Source organism: Pelobates fuscus, chromosome 1, assembly GCF_036172605.1.
Source record: "Pelobates fuscus isolate aPelFus1 chromosome 1, aPelFus1.pri, whole genome shotgun sequence".
Taxonomy (NCBI): Eukaryota; Metazoa; Chordata; class Amphibia; order Anura; family Pelobatidae; genus Pelobates; species Pelobates fuscus.
In genome coordinates this window covers 216,190,464-216,210,951 of record NC_086317.1, presented here as the reverse complement: position 1 = coordinate 216,210,951, position 20,488 = coordinate 216,190,464, and the positions used below count along the sequence as shown (strand labels likewise).

The following is a 20,488-nucleotide window of genomic DNA, read 5'->3' as shown; positions in this document are numbered from 1 at the left end:
ACTGACCCCTATCAGTCATTCGGTGTACTACAGGCTTCTTAGACGTTTTTGCTTTTCATGTACAAAACAATAAACCACTGCATTTTCACCTACACACTGACCCCTACCAGTCATTCAGTGTACTACAGGCTTCTCAGACATTATTGCATTTCATGTACAAACCAACGAACCACTGCATTTTCGCCTACACACTGACCCCTACCAGTCAATCGGTATACTATAGGCTTCTCAGACTTTATTTCACTTCATAAGCAAACAAACTAACTACAGCATTTTCGCTTTTATACTGACTCCTATCTGTCAAACGGTAGGATTAACCCCTTAAGGACACATGACATGTGACATGTAATGATCCCCTTTTATTCCAGAAGTTTGGTCCATAAGGGGTTAAAGGGTATTGTAACATACAATCAGCATTTCTGACCCCTACTGGTCAACAGCAAAACTGTCTTCACATGTCATATACAATTTACCAGCCAATATAAATTACACATAAGATTGTTTTAAACATACCCATAAACCATAAATTAAACTCCAGCACAGGCTCAACTTCAGGTTTAATTCACAATAATTTACATTTCACATCAAGACCAACAGTGGTTCTATCAACATGAAGAGATAACCCAATTCTTTACCCTGAACGAAACACCCGATGTCTCACTAGCCACAACTTGGCAGGCACATAAGGCAGTTATCCGCGGTCTCCTGATTAGTCAAGTATCACACCTAAATAGGAAAGCTAAGAAAGAATATCTCGATCTTCTGAGATCACTTAGGGACAAAACGTCCGCGCACATCCTAGACCCTTCCCCCCCACACAACAGCGTATAGACTACCTTAAGGGGAAACTAAATGACATCCATCTGCGACATACAGCTATCATGACACACAGACTGAAACTCACAACATATACCCAGGGTAATAGAGCGGGGAAGGCTTTGGCAACACTACTAAAACAGAAAAGACAGAATGCGAAAATACCATTCCTCATAAATTCTGAAGGAAAGAAAATATACAATCCTCACGACATAAACGACATGCTGGCGGACTACTACGAAACATTATACAACCTTCAAAATGATGAACACACACATCAACCAATAGCAACGGAAATTGACACATTCTTAAAAGAAACTCAAATACAGCAACTCTCGCAATTTTACTAGAAGAACCCATCACCCCAAGCGAAATCACATACACTATCAAAACCCTCCCAAAAGGGAAATCTCCGGGTCCTGATGGCTTTACAAATTTATACTACAAGACCTTCTCCCATCTCCTGATCCCCAAACTGGAAAAATTATACAACAGTATTCTAACTACAGGCGTTATACCTAGAGACATGCTGTTAGCCCACATAACAACATTACCAAAACCAGGAAAGCCGCCACATAAATGCCAAAATTTGCGCCCCATATCGCTGCTAAACACAGACCTGAAAATACTGGCGAAAATCTATGCAAATAGGCTGGGAGACATCCTACCAAGATTAATAAGGGATGACCAGGTGGAGTTTGTTCGTGGCAGACAGGGATCAGATGGGACCAGGAAGTTACTCAACATCTTACACAAGATCCAGAAATCTGAGGAACCCAGTGTGGCACTGTCACTGGACACCGAGAAAGCCTTGACAGGCTAAACTGGGGAGACCTAGAAGCAGTGCTGCGGAGATTTGCATTCCCCACATGCTTCATTACACTGGTCTCTGCGCTATACGATAACCCGACAGCAAAAATAGCTAATGGCGGCTTTACCTCCAAACCATTCCACATCTCAAATGGGTCTAGACAGGGCTGCCCACTCTCCCCTTTACTTTATATATTGGCACTAGAACCTCTAGCTCAACACATAAGAGATTCCAGTGTAGTCCATGGGATACATATAGGGGGAAATCACATAAGATCACCCGGTTTGCCGATGATGTAATGCTTACACTGTCTAAACCTGACACTTCCCTACCACAACTCCAAACTATACTAACAAGATTTAGCAACTGCTCGTACTATAAGCTAAATATTACTAAAACACAAGCTATGGGCTTCAACATCACTAAACCACGACTCACCCACTTACAAAGCCAACATACATATGACTGGAGATGCGATCACCTAACCTTCCTTGGAATTGACCTCACGCCCACAACACAAAAACTATATAAAGCGAACTATATAAAAAATACTCAATGCAATTAAACAACAGCTACAAAATTGGAAGGGGAAATATATTTCATGGACAGGCCGAATAGCGGCGGTGAAAATGATGGTACTGCCAAGACTACAGTATCTCTTTAGAACACTCCAGATAGGGCTGCAAAGACAGTTTTTCCAGGAAGCCCAATGCTCCATAACCCAATTCATCTGGGGAGGAAAACAACCTAGAATAGCAGCGGAAACCATGTACAGGCCCTTCAAGATGGGTGAGATGGGGGTACCAGACATCATGAAATATTACACAGCAGCCATAATGACCACACTCATATCCACCTCCCATCACACAACTCCACCAACATGGAGTCAAATAGAAGCAGCACACACGGACGGACTCACGATGTCCATGTTAGCTTGGGTGCCCAAACACATGAGACCGAAATATAAAAATATCTGCCCTACCACGGCAGCGACACTCCACATTTGGGACAAATACATCAAACAACACTATCCTGACTCACATGTATCCCCGGCCTTACAAATCAAAGCGTTCCAAATCCTTATTCCAGGTTTTGATCACGGCCTATGGTATGAAAATGGGGTCACACGTCTATCCCAAATAATGACAAATGGCCGCCTGATAGACTTTAACTCCCTAACTAAACAATTTAACCTCCCTCATAGAGCCTATTTCTCGTACCTACAACTACAGTCATGGGTGAGGAAACACGTCGATATAAGTATAGCACAGGCACAGAACTACACACCAACGGAGTTAGAAAAAGTGTGTATGGCTCAAAAGCCACCTCAAAAAATGCTGTCCCTCCTGTACAAACTGACTAAGACATACGATCACGTAGGGAAACTAAGCTTCATGAAGGCGTGGGAAAAAGACCTAAACCAGCCTATACCCAACAAAATATGGTTACAAACGTTTGAGGCACACAAAAACACTGAACACTTCCCATATCGAAACCAGTAGGAAAGTGCTGTACCGCTGGTACATGGTACCGACTAGGCTACACAAACTCGATCACAACAAATCGGGGTCTTGCTGGAGATGTCTGGGGGAACCAGGGTCAATGCTCCACATCTGGTGGACTTGCCCGAAGATTAAGACCTTCTGGAAAGACGTCTCAGACATAATAACAGCATCCACCGGTAATACACTACCACTATCACCTGAAACTTATCTATTATTGATATTCCTACACGAACTACAAAAGGCAGATCTTTACCTAACATATCATATTGTCATAGCGGCGCTGACAACTATAAGTAAGGCATGGCTGAGCAGTACCCCACCAGGCACCCAGACGTGCATAGATACAATAGACACCACCAAAACATACGAAATAGAGGCAAGGCGACTGAGACCCACATACAAAACTTGGCAAACAACATGGCAAATATGCCAAATGTTTACGTAGCTCCGATGCGAAACATCATTCACAAATGCATCTCCCAAGACACATCTTCTAAACAACGATTCGGCCTTCCTACCCCCCTCCCCCTACCTTTATATCTAGGGTAACACCTCGTCGCAGAGACTTGGTGAATCTGACGACATACCTTAATACAGTTGCAGGTTACAAAGTTACACAGTTATGACATTGTCTAAAAATCAATAAAAATATTGAACACACAAAAAAAAAAAATTAACCCCAGATCGCCGCAATTGCGGCGATCGCGGGGTTAATGGTGCTCCGGTCTGCCTCTGTATTAGAGGCAGACCGGGACCACCGGATCCGGCTGTCCCAGCTCATGTGCCCGCTCTGACAGCATGTCAGAGCGAGCACATGTGCTGTGTTTACTTACCTTCCGCCTCCCTGCACTTCCGGGTTCATTGTGAAGTGCAGGGAGACGGATCAGTGCTGATCCTGCCCTCTGGTGAAAAAAAATAAAGTTAAATTAAAATCGCACCCCCGTTTACCCATTTTAATAAAAAATTAACCCCTTCCCTGCCAATTGATCACTGACTACAGTGATTAATTGGCAGGGATTACATTTTACTATGATCTGATTTTTTTTTTAACCCCTGAGGGTTAATTCTTTTTTTTTTTTTTTACCCTCAGGGGTTAAATTTATTTTATTAATTAATTTAAATATTTTACAATTATAAATCTAGCTAGCCGAGAAGGGGGGAAGTTAGTGGGGAATTGGGGGATTTAGTGTTAGGCTAACTAGGGGTTAACATTAAAAAAAAGTTTTAAAATAAGCTTTAAAAAGTTAAAAAATTAAGTTAAAAAAAGTTTTAATAACGTTTAAGTAAAAAATTAAAACAAAATAAACCCTTTACCCAGTCCAAATAAAAATTAACCCCTTCCCTGCCATTCGATCACTGCCTACAGTGTTCAAAATACAGATCACAGTATTATACTGTGATCTAATTTTTTTTAACCCCTGACGATGAACTTTTATTTATTTTTTAACCCTCAGGGCTTAAATTTATTTAATTAACTAATTTAAATATTGTATAATTAAATATTTTGCTAGCTGGGGTGGGTGGGAGTTATGGGAAAATGGAGAATTTACTGTTAGTGCTGCTTACTGCTAGTTATAGCAGCACTCAAACCAGATTGTGATATTTGTATCCAGCATTTGTTTCTTAATTAGTACATTTAGAACTATATAGATGTCTATATATTGGGATTGGCCAATCTAATAACGTGACCTCAAAAGGGGAGGATTCAAAGGACCCACAGGACATTTAAAAATGGAGGATTCTTGAGGCTACACTATAGCTCACTGAGGAAACTCATGGATGAGTGAAAAGCATTTTGGCAAATTTGGACTTTACATTGGACTTTTTATTTTTATAATATATACTATATGTTTTTACTTGTTAACAATAAATTTACATTTTATTTCAATTGTATATGCTGTTCCAATCAAGTCCTTGAAGCCTCAAAGAATCTTGGGGGAACTGCGTAAGTGCCACCCGGAGGAAAGTGGCACTCTGCTAATTACCCTCAGAGCCAGGCTTTGAAGGCTCTTAAAAAAGTGAGCGCAATACTTACTGTGACAAAAGCCACTTTGCCACTGGGCTTTGGAGAGGACTACTTGCCAGCCTTCTACCCTGTGACTATGGCCCCTTAAATTTATTTTGGCTGTAAGACCCTAATTGGTCCTATTGGGACAGCCTGTGACCAGCGGGTGGTGGCTATTCATATAAATGGGGGGACGTAATGTTTTTATTTAATTAATTAATTAGGGGCCCCACCTGCCGCTCATGGGTGGGGACTCTAATTAAAGGGGGGACCTAATGTCCCCTCTAGACCCTACCCATGGCAGCGGGTGGGGACCTTAATAAATAATGGGGGGACCAAATGTCCCCCCCAGGACTCCACCCATGAGCAGCAGATGGGTACCCTAATTAATTAAAGGGGGGACCTAATGTCCCCTCCATTCCCCACCCATGATCCAAAGATGGGGACCCTAAATAAATAATGGGGAGGACCTAATGTCTCCTCCAGGTCACCACCCATGAGCGGCGGGTGGGAACCCTAATTAATTAAATGGGGGACCTAATATTCCCCCTGATCTCCACCCATGAGGGGCGGGTGGGGACCCAAAATAAATAAATAATGGGGGTGGACCTAATGTCCCCCCTGGTCCCCACCCATGAGCAGCAGGTGAGTAACCCTAAATAATGGGGGGAACTAATGTCCCCTCCAGGTCCCCACTCATGAGCAGTGGATTGGGACCCTAATTAATTAAAGGGGGTCTGGTGTCCACCCATGAGCGGGTGGGGACCCTTAATAAATAATGGGGGGACTTAATTATCCCCCCTGGTCCGCATCCATGAGCAGCAGGTGGGGACACTAATTAATTAAAGGGGAAACCTAATGTCCCCCCAGATCCCCACCCATGAGCAATTGGTGGGGACCCAAATTAAATAAAAAATGGGGGGACCATGAGTGGTGCTCTGACAGGTAAATTAAGAGACTGGTGGGTAAGTCTCTACATTTACCTGTCACAGCACTCTGATTGGTTGGCTTGAAATCCAACCAATCAGAGTGCTCTGTGTCATGTTACACAGCCTGGGAAAGTTCTTTGGAAAGTTCATAACACTGTGATTGGTTGCTTTCAATTTGAATTTGCCGCTCATGGGTGGGGACCAGGGGGGACATTAGGCCTCCGTGTTTATATTAATAGCCCCCACCTGCAGGTCATGGTGGGGATGCGGGGTGCACTATGTCCCCACCATTTTAGTTATTTGTGTTCACCACCATGGGAGAATGGGGGGATCTGTGCCAATAACTGCCCAGTCACTTGTACTTTTAAGTTTGTTTAGGAGACATGCCCCTACTCGCGGCATGCCATGAGTAGGGGCATGCAGGAGGATTTAATCTCCCTTTTATTAATATGGTGACCCCACGTAGGTTTTAATGTGGGGAGGAGGTAGGAATAGTTATTTATTACAAGGAGGGAGCTGGTAGCGCTGCCGGCTCCCTCTTTGTTTTCTTTTGGGAGTGCTTGCGCACTGTTATTTCTCCATGCCGTGGGGGTTAATTCCCCAGAATCACGGAGTCTGTTAAATGAACAAAACAAAATGAAAAGGCCCTTTTCGTTTCATTTATATTTCGTTTGTAGGGCTTTCATTTACGTTTTAGTAAATGAAAATGAAAATAAACTAAATTGCTGCTTTAGTGTCAAGAATGCTTTTTCCTTCTAGCAACAATTGTAATCCACCTGGTTTTCAATTATCAGTGTGGTAAAGATGAATTCCATAGGCAAAACTAATGTTTCAATATTCATTACTATGCAAGAATGATTTATCATATAAGTTGCCCAAGTCTAACCTAAAATGGATACATTCGTGATAAGATTGAAATGTACTTTGAGAAGCATGAAACTATTTTACTTATGTCTCTATTGATAAAAGTATAAATTCTCGCTGTCTTGAAAGATGTTAGTTTCAGTTGCAAACAATCTGAAACACAAGTTGCAAAACAACCGGTAGACGATATTTAATTCTGCACTTGATATTAGCATATCAACCACAGGAATTGCTACATTTACGGAGTAGCATACTGCTTGTAAGAACAGGGAAACATATGATATACCGATAATTAAATAAGACTGGTGAAATGCCATAGATATAATATGTAATTAGTTCTACAGTGTTCATTGTCAGGTTCATATGAAAATCTGTATTTCGTCTGCAGGAATGTGATTAGATTATGTCCTAAATTAGACAATTGTATACACAGACAAAGCCAATAGTGTATAGTCCCAGTGTATTAATTGTAGGGGCATTTACTTATTGTTACAAATGGATATTTCCAGGGCTCGAGTCCTGCAGGAACGCATGGGAACGGCGTTCCTGCACTTTTTCCAAAGCAGGAACGCCGTTCCCGCTAGTGATCCTGCAGGACTGGCCCAGGGGGTGCAATGTCGCTGTGCTGCCTCATTTCTCCCAGTCCCCAGCATAGTGCCGCCCACAATACACTGTCTGCTGCTGCTGGTGGTGGTGGTATGATGGCTGTCAAGATGCAGGAGATGTGCCTGCTCACACTACTCTCCCCTGCGGTAGTTTACTGAGGAGTGAAGCCTGCAGTGGGCGGGGCATTTAACTTCACTTCCTGTCAGGCCCTGCTAGAGGATTACCGAGCAGGGAGGAGTAAGAAGATCTCTTTTCAGCTACTTACACCACCAACAGTAAGTAGCCATGTTTTATTTATTTTTTCATTAAATAATTATATATCCAGCACAGAGCTCCACAGAGCTAAATCTTATAGTTCATGTGGAGCTCTGTGTTTTATTGGTCCAACAGTGCCACCTCACTTGTATTCCTCTTATGCTTCCTCTCCCCTAAACACTAACAGCCATCCCTCTCTCACCCCTATTACTAGCAGCCATCCCCTTCTCCCCATCACTAGCAGCCATCCCTCACTCACCCCTATCACTAGCAGCCATCCCCTTCTCCCCATCACTAGCAGCCATCCCTCACTCACCCCTATCACTAGCATCCATCCTCCTCTGCCCTATCATTAGCAGCCAATCCCTTTCTCCCCTATTACTAGCAGCCATCCCCTTCTCCCCTATCACTAGCAGCCATCCCTCACTCACCCCTATCACTAGCAGCCATCCCCTTCTCCCAATCACTAGCAGCCATCCCTCACTCACCCCTATCACTAGCAGCCATCCTCCTCTGCCCTATCATTAGCAGCCAATCCCTTTCTCCCCTATCACTAGCAGCCATCCCTCACTCACCCCTATCACTAGCAGCCATCCTCCTCTGCCCTATCATTAGCAGCCAATCCCTTTCTCCCCTATCACTAGCAGCCATCCCTCACTCACCCCTATCACCAGCAGCCACCCCCTTCTCCTCCCATCACTAGCAGCCACCCCTCTCTCACCCCTATCACTAGCAGCAATCCTCCTCTCTCTGTTACCAACAGCTATCATCCTCTCTCCCTCCCATCACTTGCAGCCATTCCTTATCTCCCTGCCATCAGAGGCAGCCATCCCTTATCCCCCTATCACTAGCAGCCATCCCTCTCCTCCTCTCATCACAAGCAGTATATGTCTGTTTATGTATGTCTCTGTATGCCTTTCGTCTGTTTGTCTCTGTATGACTGTGTGTTCCTTTTATGACTATGTGTCTGTATGGTTGTGCCTTTGTGCATGTATGTATTTGTACCTGTATATCTATGTCTGTATGGTTTGGGAGGAAAAAGCCAGGCAAAGGGGCTTGTGGTGGGAGAAAGAGACACAGAAAGTGGTGGTGCAAAGAAAGAGACACACAAATGGGCTGGGGGAAGAAAGAGACTCAAAAGGGCTGTGAGGAGAAAAGAGACACACAAAAGGGGCTGATGAGGAAGTAAGAGAAACACAAAGGTTGTGGTAGGAAGAAAGAGATATACAAAGGGCCTGGAGAGGGAACACAGAGTGTGCTGGGCCCCCGTGTGCAGCGGTTGGCTCTCTCCACCATACCACTGGACCACCAGGTGATCTCCCCCCTCCCTGGCAAGGTAAGAAGCAGGGAAGGGGGAATAAAAAAATATGAACACATAAATTAAAAAAAATGCTTCCCCCCTATCATCCAGCACACACGCACGCACACACACACACACACACACATCATCCAGCACGCACACACACACATCATCCAGCACGCACACACACACATCATTCAGCACACACACATCATTCAGCACACACACACACACACATCATCCCGCACACACGCATCTTCCAGCACACGCACACTGCATTCATTACACACAATCTGCACTTACTACAAACACACTACATTCATTATACACACTCTGCACTCACTTCAAACACACTACATTCACTATACACACTCTGCACTCACTACATTCACTATACACATTCTGCATTCATTATGCACACTCTGCACTCACTACAAACACACTACATTCACTACACACTCTGCACTCACTACACACACTGCATTAATTATACACACTCTACACTCATTACAAACACACTACATTCACTACACACACTGCATTCATTATACACACTTTGCACTAACTACAAACACACTGCATTCACTATACACACTCTGCACTCACTACAAACACACTACATCTATTATACACACTGCACTCACTACAAACACACTACATTCATTATACACACTCTGCACTCACTACAAACACACTACATTCATTATACACACTCTGCACTCACTACAAACACACTACATTCATTATACACACTATGCACTCACTACATTCACTATTCACACTCTGCACTCACTACAAACACACTACATTCACTATACGCACTCACTACATTCACTATACACACTCTGCATTCATTATGCACTCTGCACTCACTACAAACACTACATTCACTACACACACTGCATTCATTCTACACACTCTGCACTCACTACATTAATTACACACACTCTGCACTCATTACAAACACACTACATTCACTAAACACACTCTGCACTCACTACAAACACACTACATTCACTACACACACTGCATTCATTATACACACTTTGCACTAACTACAAACACACTACATTGACTATACACGCTCTGCACTCACTACAAACACACTACATTTATTATACACTCTGCACTCACTACAAACACACTACATTCATTATACACACTCTGCACTCACTACAAACACACTACATTTATTATACACACTGCACTCACTACAAACACACTACATTCATTATACACACTCTGCACTCACTACAAACACACTACATACATTATTCATACTCTGCATTCACTACAAACACACTACATGCATTATACACACCCTGCACTGCACTATATGCATAGGAGTATAAATTATTTAATTTTTTTGGGGGGGGGGGTTGGGGGGTGCGGGAATCTTGGGTGAGTTCCCACACTTTTTTCCCCAGGACTTGACCCCTGGATATTTCATTCATTATTTTTTTTTTTAAACAAGCCAGACCTTTCCTCTATGCTATGCTAACAACTAATTAATGCTTAAATGAAGTTTAAAGTTTCACTTTATAACAATAGTATGTAAACTCACCTGTCAAACCTGTTAATTGAGTCCTGTGCTCATGTACATTTAAAACTCCATAACCTCAGGCAGGAGAATTACTCAGAAATATTGAGTTCTCTCTTGTATGAGTTACTGTATATACTCTTTGTGATTCTGGAAAGCATATGATAAAGAAATTACAGAATACGACCTGCAGTATTCTCATAGTTCCTTATATTCACATTACAATTATTTTAATTGAAATTCATGTTCATTTTGTGTGCGTTTTGTGTCTAGAAACTACCCTTATTGCAGGAAATAAAGATCCAAAGTTTATTAAATATCAACAAGTTTATTTTTTCGATTTACAAAATGTTTACTTTTTTTGTTTTAATATGAAAATATATGAAAGTGAAAAGAACATTTGATCAATGTTACAGAAAACAGACAAAAATAAATATCATTCACTTCATCAAAATATAAAAACAATTCATAATGCAAAGGATATATAAGGCACTTTCTGCTTCATTTTATCCGTAACAAACAATGTCTTCTGTTCCGAATCCTTACTCTTACTTTGGCACTGCAATGGAAAACACAAAAATATGTAAGGGACAAAATAGGTCATATCGAATACGGCTTTTGTTCATTTTGTTAATTTCACACTGTAGTGTAAAGGATCATATTACTATAATCGCAAAGTACTCTTTTTTAAAGAACTAAATACCATTTTATATGGGGAAGCTTGTCCTAATATGAGTGGACGATCGCAATGGACACGAGAGCCATACAATCACTGTGGCCAATACATTAAATTTAATGACTTGGGAAATGGGTGTAAGTCAGTTATGTGAGGGACATGGCAATGCTCACCAAATTTGTATGAAGCTTTGAATCCTTCATATTGGATGGAGAAATCAGTAAGAAATTGTAGAACCATTGAATTTCCACTTGAAGTAATAGAACGGGGATATTCAATACCACAAAATTGTCCTATCAGTGGAGAGGCAGCATTTGGTCCATTATAAATTGACAGAGAGTCACTTCTGCACATCCAATAGAACATAGGCTCAAGCTCAAAGTCGTTTATAGTCAAAGAGATCTATAAGAATCAAGAACAAATAATATGTTTTAGTACCCTGCATGTCACAAAACCCAAAGATAGATAGATGCCTTATAATGCCAGCTAATTAAGTTAATTCCTCAAATTGTACTTTTCCATCTGCCTTTTGAATCCTGACAATCAAACTTTATCAAACAAGAGCAAATGTAGGAGATTTCAAAAAGCCAAATTAATAATTTCACTATACAGAACATTTGTTATATATGATGATAGTAAATTACAAAATTGTAGCCATATTGGCAGAGTTTGAGTGTTTTTATATGAGACCACATGTTGGATTTCATTTTACAACATTTGTTGCAGCAGCAGAGATTGTTCTGGAGAGTCCACAGTATTTTCCTATAGAGCAATTGCTTTTTTCTTCCATGAAAAACATCATACCTTGTACTGAGGAGGAGCGGAAATTATCCATGTACAGTTCAAATTTGGAGAGTAGCCGGTCGGGTATCCAGGAGAAGTGAAGTTCTTTGCAGGAGCATAAAACTCACCTCCACATTGTACTGTAAGGGAAGGATTGATTTTAGTAAAGTAGAGTATAATTTCTATATGTTTTAAATATTTTTACTGATTTTAGAAAAGAAGAAAATGACTAACGTCAATTAAAATTAAATATACAAAGTTAAAAGTAATAACCTTTAAAATACATTTTCTTTTAGTAGAAAACTATTCAGAGGGACAGCTGGCATATTAATAATGCTAAAGGGAATGAACTACATGTGATTTATTTTTGATCTATAGTGTGCATGCAATAATATAGAGCAATCATTAATTTCCCCTAAAAAGTTAGCTCTTTAACAAGAATAATATCTAGGATAAAACTTGCATGATATATTTAGATATAGCAATAGAAGTACCTCCTGCTGCTAGCTTTGCATATTTTTGCACTTTTTTAAGGGCATTGCGCCCATCTTTTATAAGACTTCACTCCCTGGTTTTGCTCTTTTTCTATCCATTTGAGATTTACCTTTTGCAACGGTCACAGTTCTACACAGAATAAGAGCTTTTCTAATGTAGTTCTACTTATATTGTTGTCACTTCATTTACAATAAGCTGGATGTAGAGAAAGTGCTGTTTTGTCAGCCCTCAAGAAAACCTTCATGTAGAGTTAAAAATGACATTTTCTAGTCTATATTTTCTTCAAGATATTTAGAACCAAATGTAACATAGAAAATGAAACTTATAATTAACAGATTTCCTATATATAACACAATTTAATTATATACTTAGAATTATACCGCAATAAAACTTAGTTCACTGTGACTCGTAGCTAAGGAAAATGCTTTTTCACCTTTAGTGTAATGTGTCTGATGGATAAGGTCTTGTAAGATGTGCTATAAAATCAGAAATACAATAAGACCAGGAAACAAAGCAATGTTAGAATTACCTGACTTATAGGTGATATTGAAACCTCTTCCACTTCCATTCTGGTTAGAGACAAACTCAATGAGAACCTGGTTAGATAATGATGTCATTGGAAGGATCAGTGGCATACCACATGTCTTGTCTAATAGCACAGGAGACGTCTTACTGGGTCCATCATAAATTCTAATATAGTCTGCAGAGCAGCCAATAGAGGATTCAACATCAAGAAAATCAAATTTAAGAACAACCTGCAAATAATAATAAAGAAAAATGAATAATAACATTTTTACAATATTGTGAGGTAAAATGAGTTCACTGATCCTAGAATGTAATCAAAAATAAAAGCAAACATGGCAGTGTGGCTGTATACCATTAAGGGGGAACCAAAAACATATTACAATGGAATGAAATATACCTTAAGGACTTTATCCGTAAAGGCTGAATAAGCGGTTACCCCCCTTGAACTTTACTGCAAGGTACATGGTAATGCAACAGTTTATTACCTGTCCAGATGGAACTCTGATCAGCCAAACACAGTTGCTGTTATTGGGGTAACTATTTGGGTAGTTGGCTGAGGTCACTGTACCAGTGACATTACTAAGCAGCATTGAGCAGACATCTGCAAGTAAAACAGAAAAAGTGAGATCACGGAAGAAACATAGAAATCTGATTAGAGAGTTATTTTATACCATATTATTATATCTGTTCCTCTCCTGTTGGATCTCCCATTTCCAAGAACGATCTCACTCATGCAAACAATACCTTAATATCTTTCTGTCCTCATCCATATTTGTCTCACTTTCTATGTGCAGGTAGCACAGTGATCCGTTCTAGCTATAACCCAATGTTAGCAGATAAAGGAATCACATAATTGACAACTCACCACACTTGTAAAGGGCATTGATTTTAGAAACATCCAGGGTACTAAGTCCATCTCTCTGTCCGATGGGTTTAGAAGGATCAGGCTTAGGGATGATTGTGTTTTTTCCTGATGTGTTACTGAATGCATAGCTACAAAGAAGGAAGGCAACCAACTGTCAATAAGCAGGACCTTTTTGTGAAATGTATTAAAGGAACACTCCATGAACACTGTAATTGTTATGGAGACAGTAATACGCTTGCACCTGTTTTACCTGGGGTGCCTGCTCTCTGCCTCTCAGCACTGCAGGACTTAGCGCAGGAAAACTTACAGAAGTGTCTAGCAGGAGCTTCCAGCTCTCAATATCAATAGAGGAGAGACAACTGATGTATCCCAAGAAAGATATCAAACTGTTAGCAAATTATTTAACTACTTAAATTAGGGAAGGGGCTCCAGGGCACTCCCGGCATTATAACCATTACAGTGTAATATAGTGGTTATGATGCTTTGAGTTTTTGTTTAATTACATTCAGTATTGAAAATCTATGTAGAACAGATAGGAAATCACTGGTACATTCTACCCATGGACATACAGGACATTTGGTATTGTATTTCATAATGTACTTCAGAGAGGCAGTATGCTACTTACGTGGGATAATGCATCACAGAGTAGTAGTCATATTCCATATTCAGGTTATTCGTGTCCATCTTTGCAAAGCCACCAAGATTTTCTAAAAGAGAAAACAGACTTAAATCAATAACTGCTCAATGTTTCTAATAGGATGTTTAAGAATGTACCTAGATGATGTGTGGATACAAAGATCTATATAATTTGTTCCTCACTTCTCCTCAGTATTAACATGCAATGGAGTTAAGCTGAACTTAATTGCAGGATAAATCTTGAAATAATGGTAAAACGTCCCTCACTTTTTATTTATTACACTAATTCAGTTAAATTAAATAATATTAATTTAGTTAAACAAGTGTAAAATAAATACTTTATTGGCTCTTTGTTTTTACTTTTTATGATTTCAGAATTAATAAGTGAGTTACAATATTTTACTCTTACAGAGATTATGTATTTATGACATGGATTAGCACTGCACTGGTTACCTGGTGATATATACTCGGTCATAATGGTAACATAGTTATCACGGTCGCTCCGGGAATGCTCATGTTGAAATCCCAGACTATGTTCTAGCTCATGCTGAATGGTCCCTCTGGACATGCAACTTTTGGAATTTAAATATATATTCTGGGTGCCTCCAATTCTTCCAACATTGGATGCACAGCTGGTGACATAAAAAAAAGAATCATTATTAATTAAATACATTTTGAACAATATATTGAACAATCACAGATGTATGGTAGTCATAACTGGAGGTTCACTCTTATATATAGTGTATCAATACGTTTACATTAAACAACAGATCATAGGATACACCAGTTAAAATAGTATTAATTTGAATAACTAAAGAAAGAGAGTGCAAGCAAACCTTAAGGGCATAATAGATCTAAAAAGTATCCCTGCAGGTTTCTTGTACTGTAACAGCAACCCAAAAATTAATAAAATATAACTTTTAATAGAAAAATATTTAAAAAGAAAGCAGGGTCGCTATATAAAGATAAATATATCGGGGTGACACCGTTTTAGCTAATATCTCCCGTTTGGTTTTTCCCCTCTGTTTTTCCACTATTTATATTTATATAGCGACCCTGCTTTCTTTTTAAATATTTTTCTATTAAAAGATATATTTTAATAATTTTTGGGTTGCTGTTACAGTACAAGAAACCTGCAGGGATACTATTTAGATTTATTATGCCCTTAAGGTTTGCTTGCACTCTCTTTCTTTAGTTATTCTTTATCTAGGGGTTACCCCCATTAACTTCAAGCAACCTGACACATTCTCTTTACTTTTTCTCTATAGTAACAATAGTATTAATATGAGAACAAATTACTGATTCCCTATGTATTAATATGAAAAGGCTACAATTCAGCCCTTCATATGAGCTGGAAAGGTCTGTCTGTCACCTAAGTGAAAACATTTTAAAGCACGCACCCTTTGTAAATTACCTTGGGTCTTTTAAATTATACACTCCTGGTGTATCTCAACATATAAAAGAAAGGTTTCAGTACTTACCCTCCTGTTTCCACAATATTCAGGTAGGACACCTCGGTTGTATGATTAACAAATCGCACACAGGTTACAGATTCAATCTCTTGCATTGCATTCTTAAACAGATCCACCTGATCAGTAGCTACAAGAAAAAAAGGAGATAAGATTCTTCTTCTTCATGTATTAAATAAAATCCTTAAATTTGTGTAAATAATGACTGAATAAAACAAGAAAACTCACTGTATTTAGGGGAAAGGCTGTAAGGCACAATGACAGTCCCGTTTGCAGACTTTGGCCAGAAACATCCTGCATCTTTTATGGCACTGCGACCCGCTCTGTTTATGATAATATCACCATCGTATACCGGAATATTAAAGTCTGCAAATAGAAGAGAAAAGGATAAAAGACCCCCATTCAGTTACAGTGACTTTACAGCAAAACCTTCAAAACAGATTTTTTTTTTCTAGATTAGCTCAGTTTTATTTAATTACTTATTTAATTGACTGTTTAGTATAAATAGGTAAAAAAAAGTTTCAAGCAATGCTGTGCACATCAAACTCATAAACTATTTTAGGAAGAGGTCTTAGTAAAAATAAATCTCAATTGCAACATACCCTAAGAGTATATAGTGGGATCAGCATTGTCAAAATAAATTCTTAAGAAAAAACAACCACTTATCCACGTGCATTAACAACTTACCACCACGTAAAGACAAGAGTCTGGCTTGACTTTAATTATCTTACGTACTGTGATATTTAGATAAACAGACACGCAGACAGTTAAACAGAGAGAAAGAAAGACAGACAGAGAGAACATACCTGCACATTTTGTAGAACTTAAAAAATAGAGAAAGATAGATAGATAAATAGATAGGAGAGATTACTCAGACAGTGAGCATCAATATATCATGCAACTGATAGAAAAATACATGTATATATTTACTTTTGTTTCCACTAATAAGCCGGGTGAATACATCCAGAGTTTCTGTTTTATTTTCATCTGTGGGTAAAAATAGTGTGACATGGTAAATAAAGATACATACATTCTAACAGAAATTTATATTAATCATTACATTGGAATTTGGTGGTTTTTCTTGAATCTAAGATGTTTCAGTTTGTTCCAAATATCAAGAATACATAGCACCAGGATGGCTTCCAACCCAATCTGTTTGCTTAGTAAATCTTTCCAGTCAGTAATTCTAAGTATTTTGTGCCTCATACTGAAAATTGAAAGGTAGATAATCACTTACATTGTTCTTCCAGTTCAGATGTGGAATCCTAAAAAACAAATAGTATTGGATTATTGAAAAGTTTTATGTGACATACATGGACATTTTCATTACCTGGACTTAAGGATTGAAGAGCAGTAACAAAATCAGCATTTAAGATGTAGAGTGTTACCTGAAATGGTTTTGGTATTGGAATACTTTGTGCAGGCCCCACCACAAAGACCAGTAGAACAATGATGAATGTCAGATCCATGCTTCTTGGTGAAGTGTTGTTATCAGAATGATGCTAACTTGCTACTCTCTCGCTCTATGTGAGTGCAGCCTTAGATGCCCCTTATATTCAGCAAGTGAGGGGACATTAACCAATCAGCAGACAGAATGGAAGATCTAAGCCATAATGCATGAGAGACCCTGGGGCCTTGTCCTGTCTTTCACAGGTAGAAACAATAAATTGCTGATGTGAGTATCGCAGGGAGTGTCTTTGGAGCCAATATTGCATGAGATTAAGTCAGTTTTCACATTAATACCTCATTATACATCTACAATTAGAGTAAGACATGTAGAAGGGTCACTTCATTATTATTCTCACCATGTGTTTTAAAGTGATAATTGTTTTATTTAATATAAAAATCTGATATCTACGTATAGAATATGCAGGAAAAGAAGAGGGAAAGCTCTAAAACTGGAAAAATAGGGATTCACCAGAAACCTATAGAGACAGTATATATCAAGTATGTAAACTATAAAAGTAGCAACAAATATCCAGGAGCTTTCTGAGGAAGTGGATGTAGTAATAAAACAGTTTAAAAATACACACTAAAATTTAGTGGTTATAAAATACACATAAATATCTTAGGTGTTCAATAAGAGAAATTATTTGTATGGTATAAGAATCCTTAACCCTGGAAGGAAGAAAGATCCCAGGGCAAATTTAACCCCTTGCCAGAAATTCTACTTTTATAAGGATAAAAGGGAGTAGCAAAAATATAGGAAATCGTTATATGTGTATCGTTTATTGACAGGCAAATTCAATATATGTTATATTCTAGCAGAGCCAGAACTGGTTGCTATAAGCAATAAAAATCGCTGAAAAAAACTGAGAGTTAAAAAAAAAAAACATTTATTCCAAGATAGTAAAAAATATATAATTAAAAATGAGTCCACCATATGTGTACCAGTCAATTTAGGGTAAAAGATACAAAGCAATCTTATTACCAGGCACGGATGGATCTAGATGTTATTCGTGATCCTGTCTTTCAGATTCTGATCGCCGGCCTGGAATAAAGCCTTCAAAGTAGCAATAACATTAGATACTCCAGACCAGCCCTATGTTCATCAAAGGAAAAATTGAAAATCTGCCATTGCTCATTTACCACCAGTGACAGCAGTTTGTGGTAGCATTTTAGTAGTGGCTGTCAGTAAATCCCTGTTGCCACTTGTGAAATTGGCAGACACTGAACAGCGACTTATTGCTAAACGTAGTAGGTACTTTAGTGATAGGTACTTTAGCAAGTAACAGCTGGCAGGTAAAAAGTACCAATGACTGTAGATGTCTGGAGCTAATGAACCTAATTTCCACACAGAATTTTCTTAATCCAGGGCTCAACAAATCCCAGGTGCCAGGTCGCCATGGCGATTAGAAATTTTGCCCTGGCAACTGGGATTTGTCAGTCCGTTAGTTAAAGGGAACAATGAAGCGGCCGGCCAACTGAGGCAGCAGGCGAGGGGGCAGTAATATTTAAGAAGCTCCTCTCTGCTCCCTCCCGCTGTTTAGTGATGCCGGGAGCCGGAATATGACGTTACTCTGGCATCACTACAGAGAGGGTGCAAAGGTAGGGAGGCTGGGTTGACCTAAATAAAAACAAACATGTCTATGTCTATATGTGAGTGTGTATATGCGTGTCTGTCAGTGTGTGTGTGTATGTATGTGTGTCAGTCAGTGTGTGTTTGTGTGTCTGTCAGAGTACATTTGTGTGTGTCTGTCAGAGTGTGTGTGTGTGTATGTGTCTGTCTGTTTAGGTATTCGCCCCCGATCACATGTGAAAGGTGATTTTACTCACCTTTTTTCCCACGCCGTGCCGGTTTCGCCACAGCTGGTCCCGCCTCCATGGCTGGGATCATCAATCTTTATGATCTCAGCTAAGCCAATGTTTTCCCATAGGAAAGCATTGGGAGGATATTGCATGTTATCTATGGGTAACATTCTGCACCTCCATGCAGAGCATGGAGACACTGAACATAGGTGCTGCACACCATGCAGCACTGACACAGGACTCTGTAGTGGCCATCTGAGTTAAAAAGTAAACTTTGTTCGTTTAAACAAAATGGTTCCTTTTTTTTTGCTGGCTTCTAGATTAAGGCTTAATCTACATATTAATTACCATTTTTGTGTTTTCCATGGGAGTTTTTCAACTTCCTCAAAGAGTTATCAATGCCAACATAACTTATTAGATATGGACTTATAAACTGAATAAAAGTTTTTTTGGCATAATTAGTTCACAAAAGAAGATGGTGCACTCCAAATGTCCAAATGGTTTTTGTAATCTGTGAAAATGCATTAAACGTGGCATAACATATCTCTCATCTGCCCATGAAATTGGCACTCAACGCCTCTTCTGCGAATGTGAAATGCTGGGCACTAACGTTGGCAAGTAATATATAACTTAAGGAGAAGAGAGCTCTCAATGAATGTGGAAAATTAATCAACTTGCTAGTAACCCAAATTTATTTCTGTAGCAAAACTCACAGGTTTTGGGAAAAGTACTTTTCCAGTGCAAAATGGAAGTTAGATTTAGTTCAACACAATCTCCTATCAATCAATGAAAAAGAACCAATGTAAAAGGTTAAAAAAGAGTATCGGCTCCGCAGGAGGATTGTGAGGTTAAATTATTAATGATTTTTTCTAGTAATTTTTAAACTTAGTTGGCAATCTAAATGTAATTAGCAGATAACAATAAATGTGAAACCAAAGTGTGTCAGTTACTTATCTGCCTATTAAAGGAAACTTGTTCATCGAGTGACTTGTAGGTTGACTTGAGGACAGGTGCATTGGGCAAGGCTCAGTGCATGTAAAGCTCTAATAGATCGAGTCAGACTTTCAGAGCCTACAGGCCTACTGTCTTTCAGAGCTAATTGATAGTAATTATCACCTGAGTGTATAACCCAATGTGCATCTTATTTTCCGCCCAATTG

General features: G+C 39.3%; 1 protein-coding gene across 1 annotated transcript; it reads right to left on the bottom strand.

The window, feature by feature from the left end:
- Positions 1-11,179: 11,179 nt before the first annotated feature.
- Positions 11,180-17,549, bottom strand: LOC134610340 (embryonic protein UVS.2-like). The gene is made up of 12 exons (XM_063453321.1): positions 17,469-17,549; positions 17,318-17,345; positions 16,309-16,446; positions 16,093-16,210; positions 15,065-15,243; positions 14,601-14,682; positions 13,976-14,103; positions 13,596-13,711; positions 13,115-13,340; positions 12,112-12,230; positions 11,481-11,709; positions 11,180-11,190 (listed from the first exon to the last, which is right to left on the bottom strand). The coding sequence occupies exons 1-12, from the start codon at positions 17,547-17,549 to the stop codon at positions 11,180-11,182; spliced, it is 1,455 nt and encodes a 484-aa protein (XP_063309391.1).
- Between the last annotated feature and the right edge of the window lie 2,939 nt (positions 17,550-20,488).

Excerpts from the sequence above, each read along its gene's own strand:
- LOC134610340 (XM_063453321.1), bottom strand. The coding sequence starts at position 17,549 with ATGGATCTGACATTCATCATTGTTCTACTGGTCTTTGTGGTGGGGCCT. Across the intron at positions 17,346-17,468 it reads CAATACCAAAACCATTTCAG|GATTCCACATCTGAACTGGA; the intron begins GTAACACTCTAC and ends TTTGTTTTTTAG. Across the intron at positions 16,211-16,308 it reads CAGCCTTTCCCCTAAATACA|CTACTGATCAGGTGGATCTG; the intron begins GTGAGTTTTCTT and ends TTTTTCTTGTAG.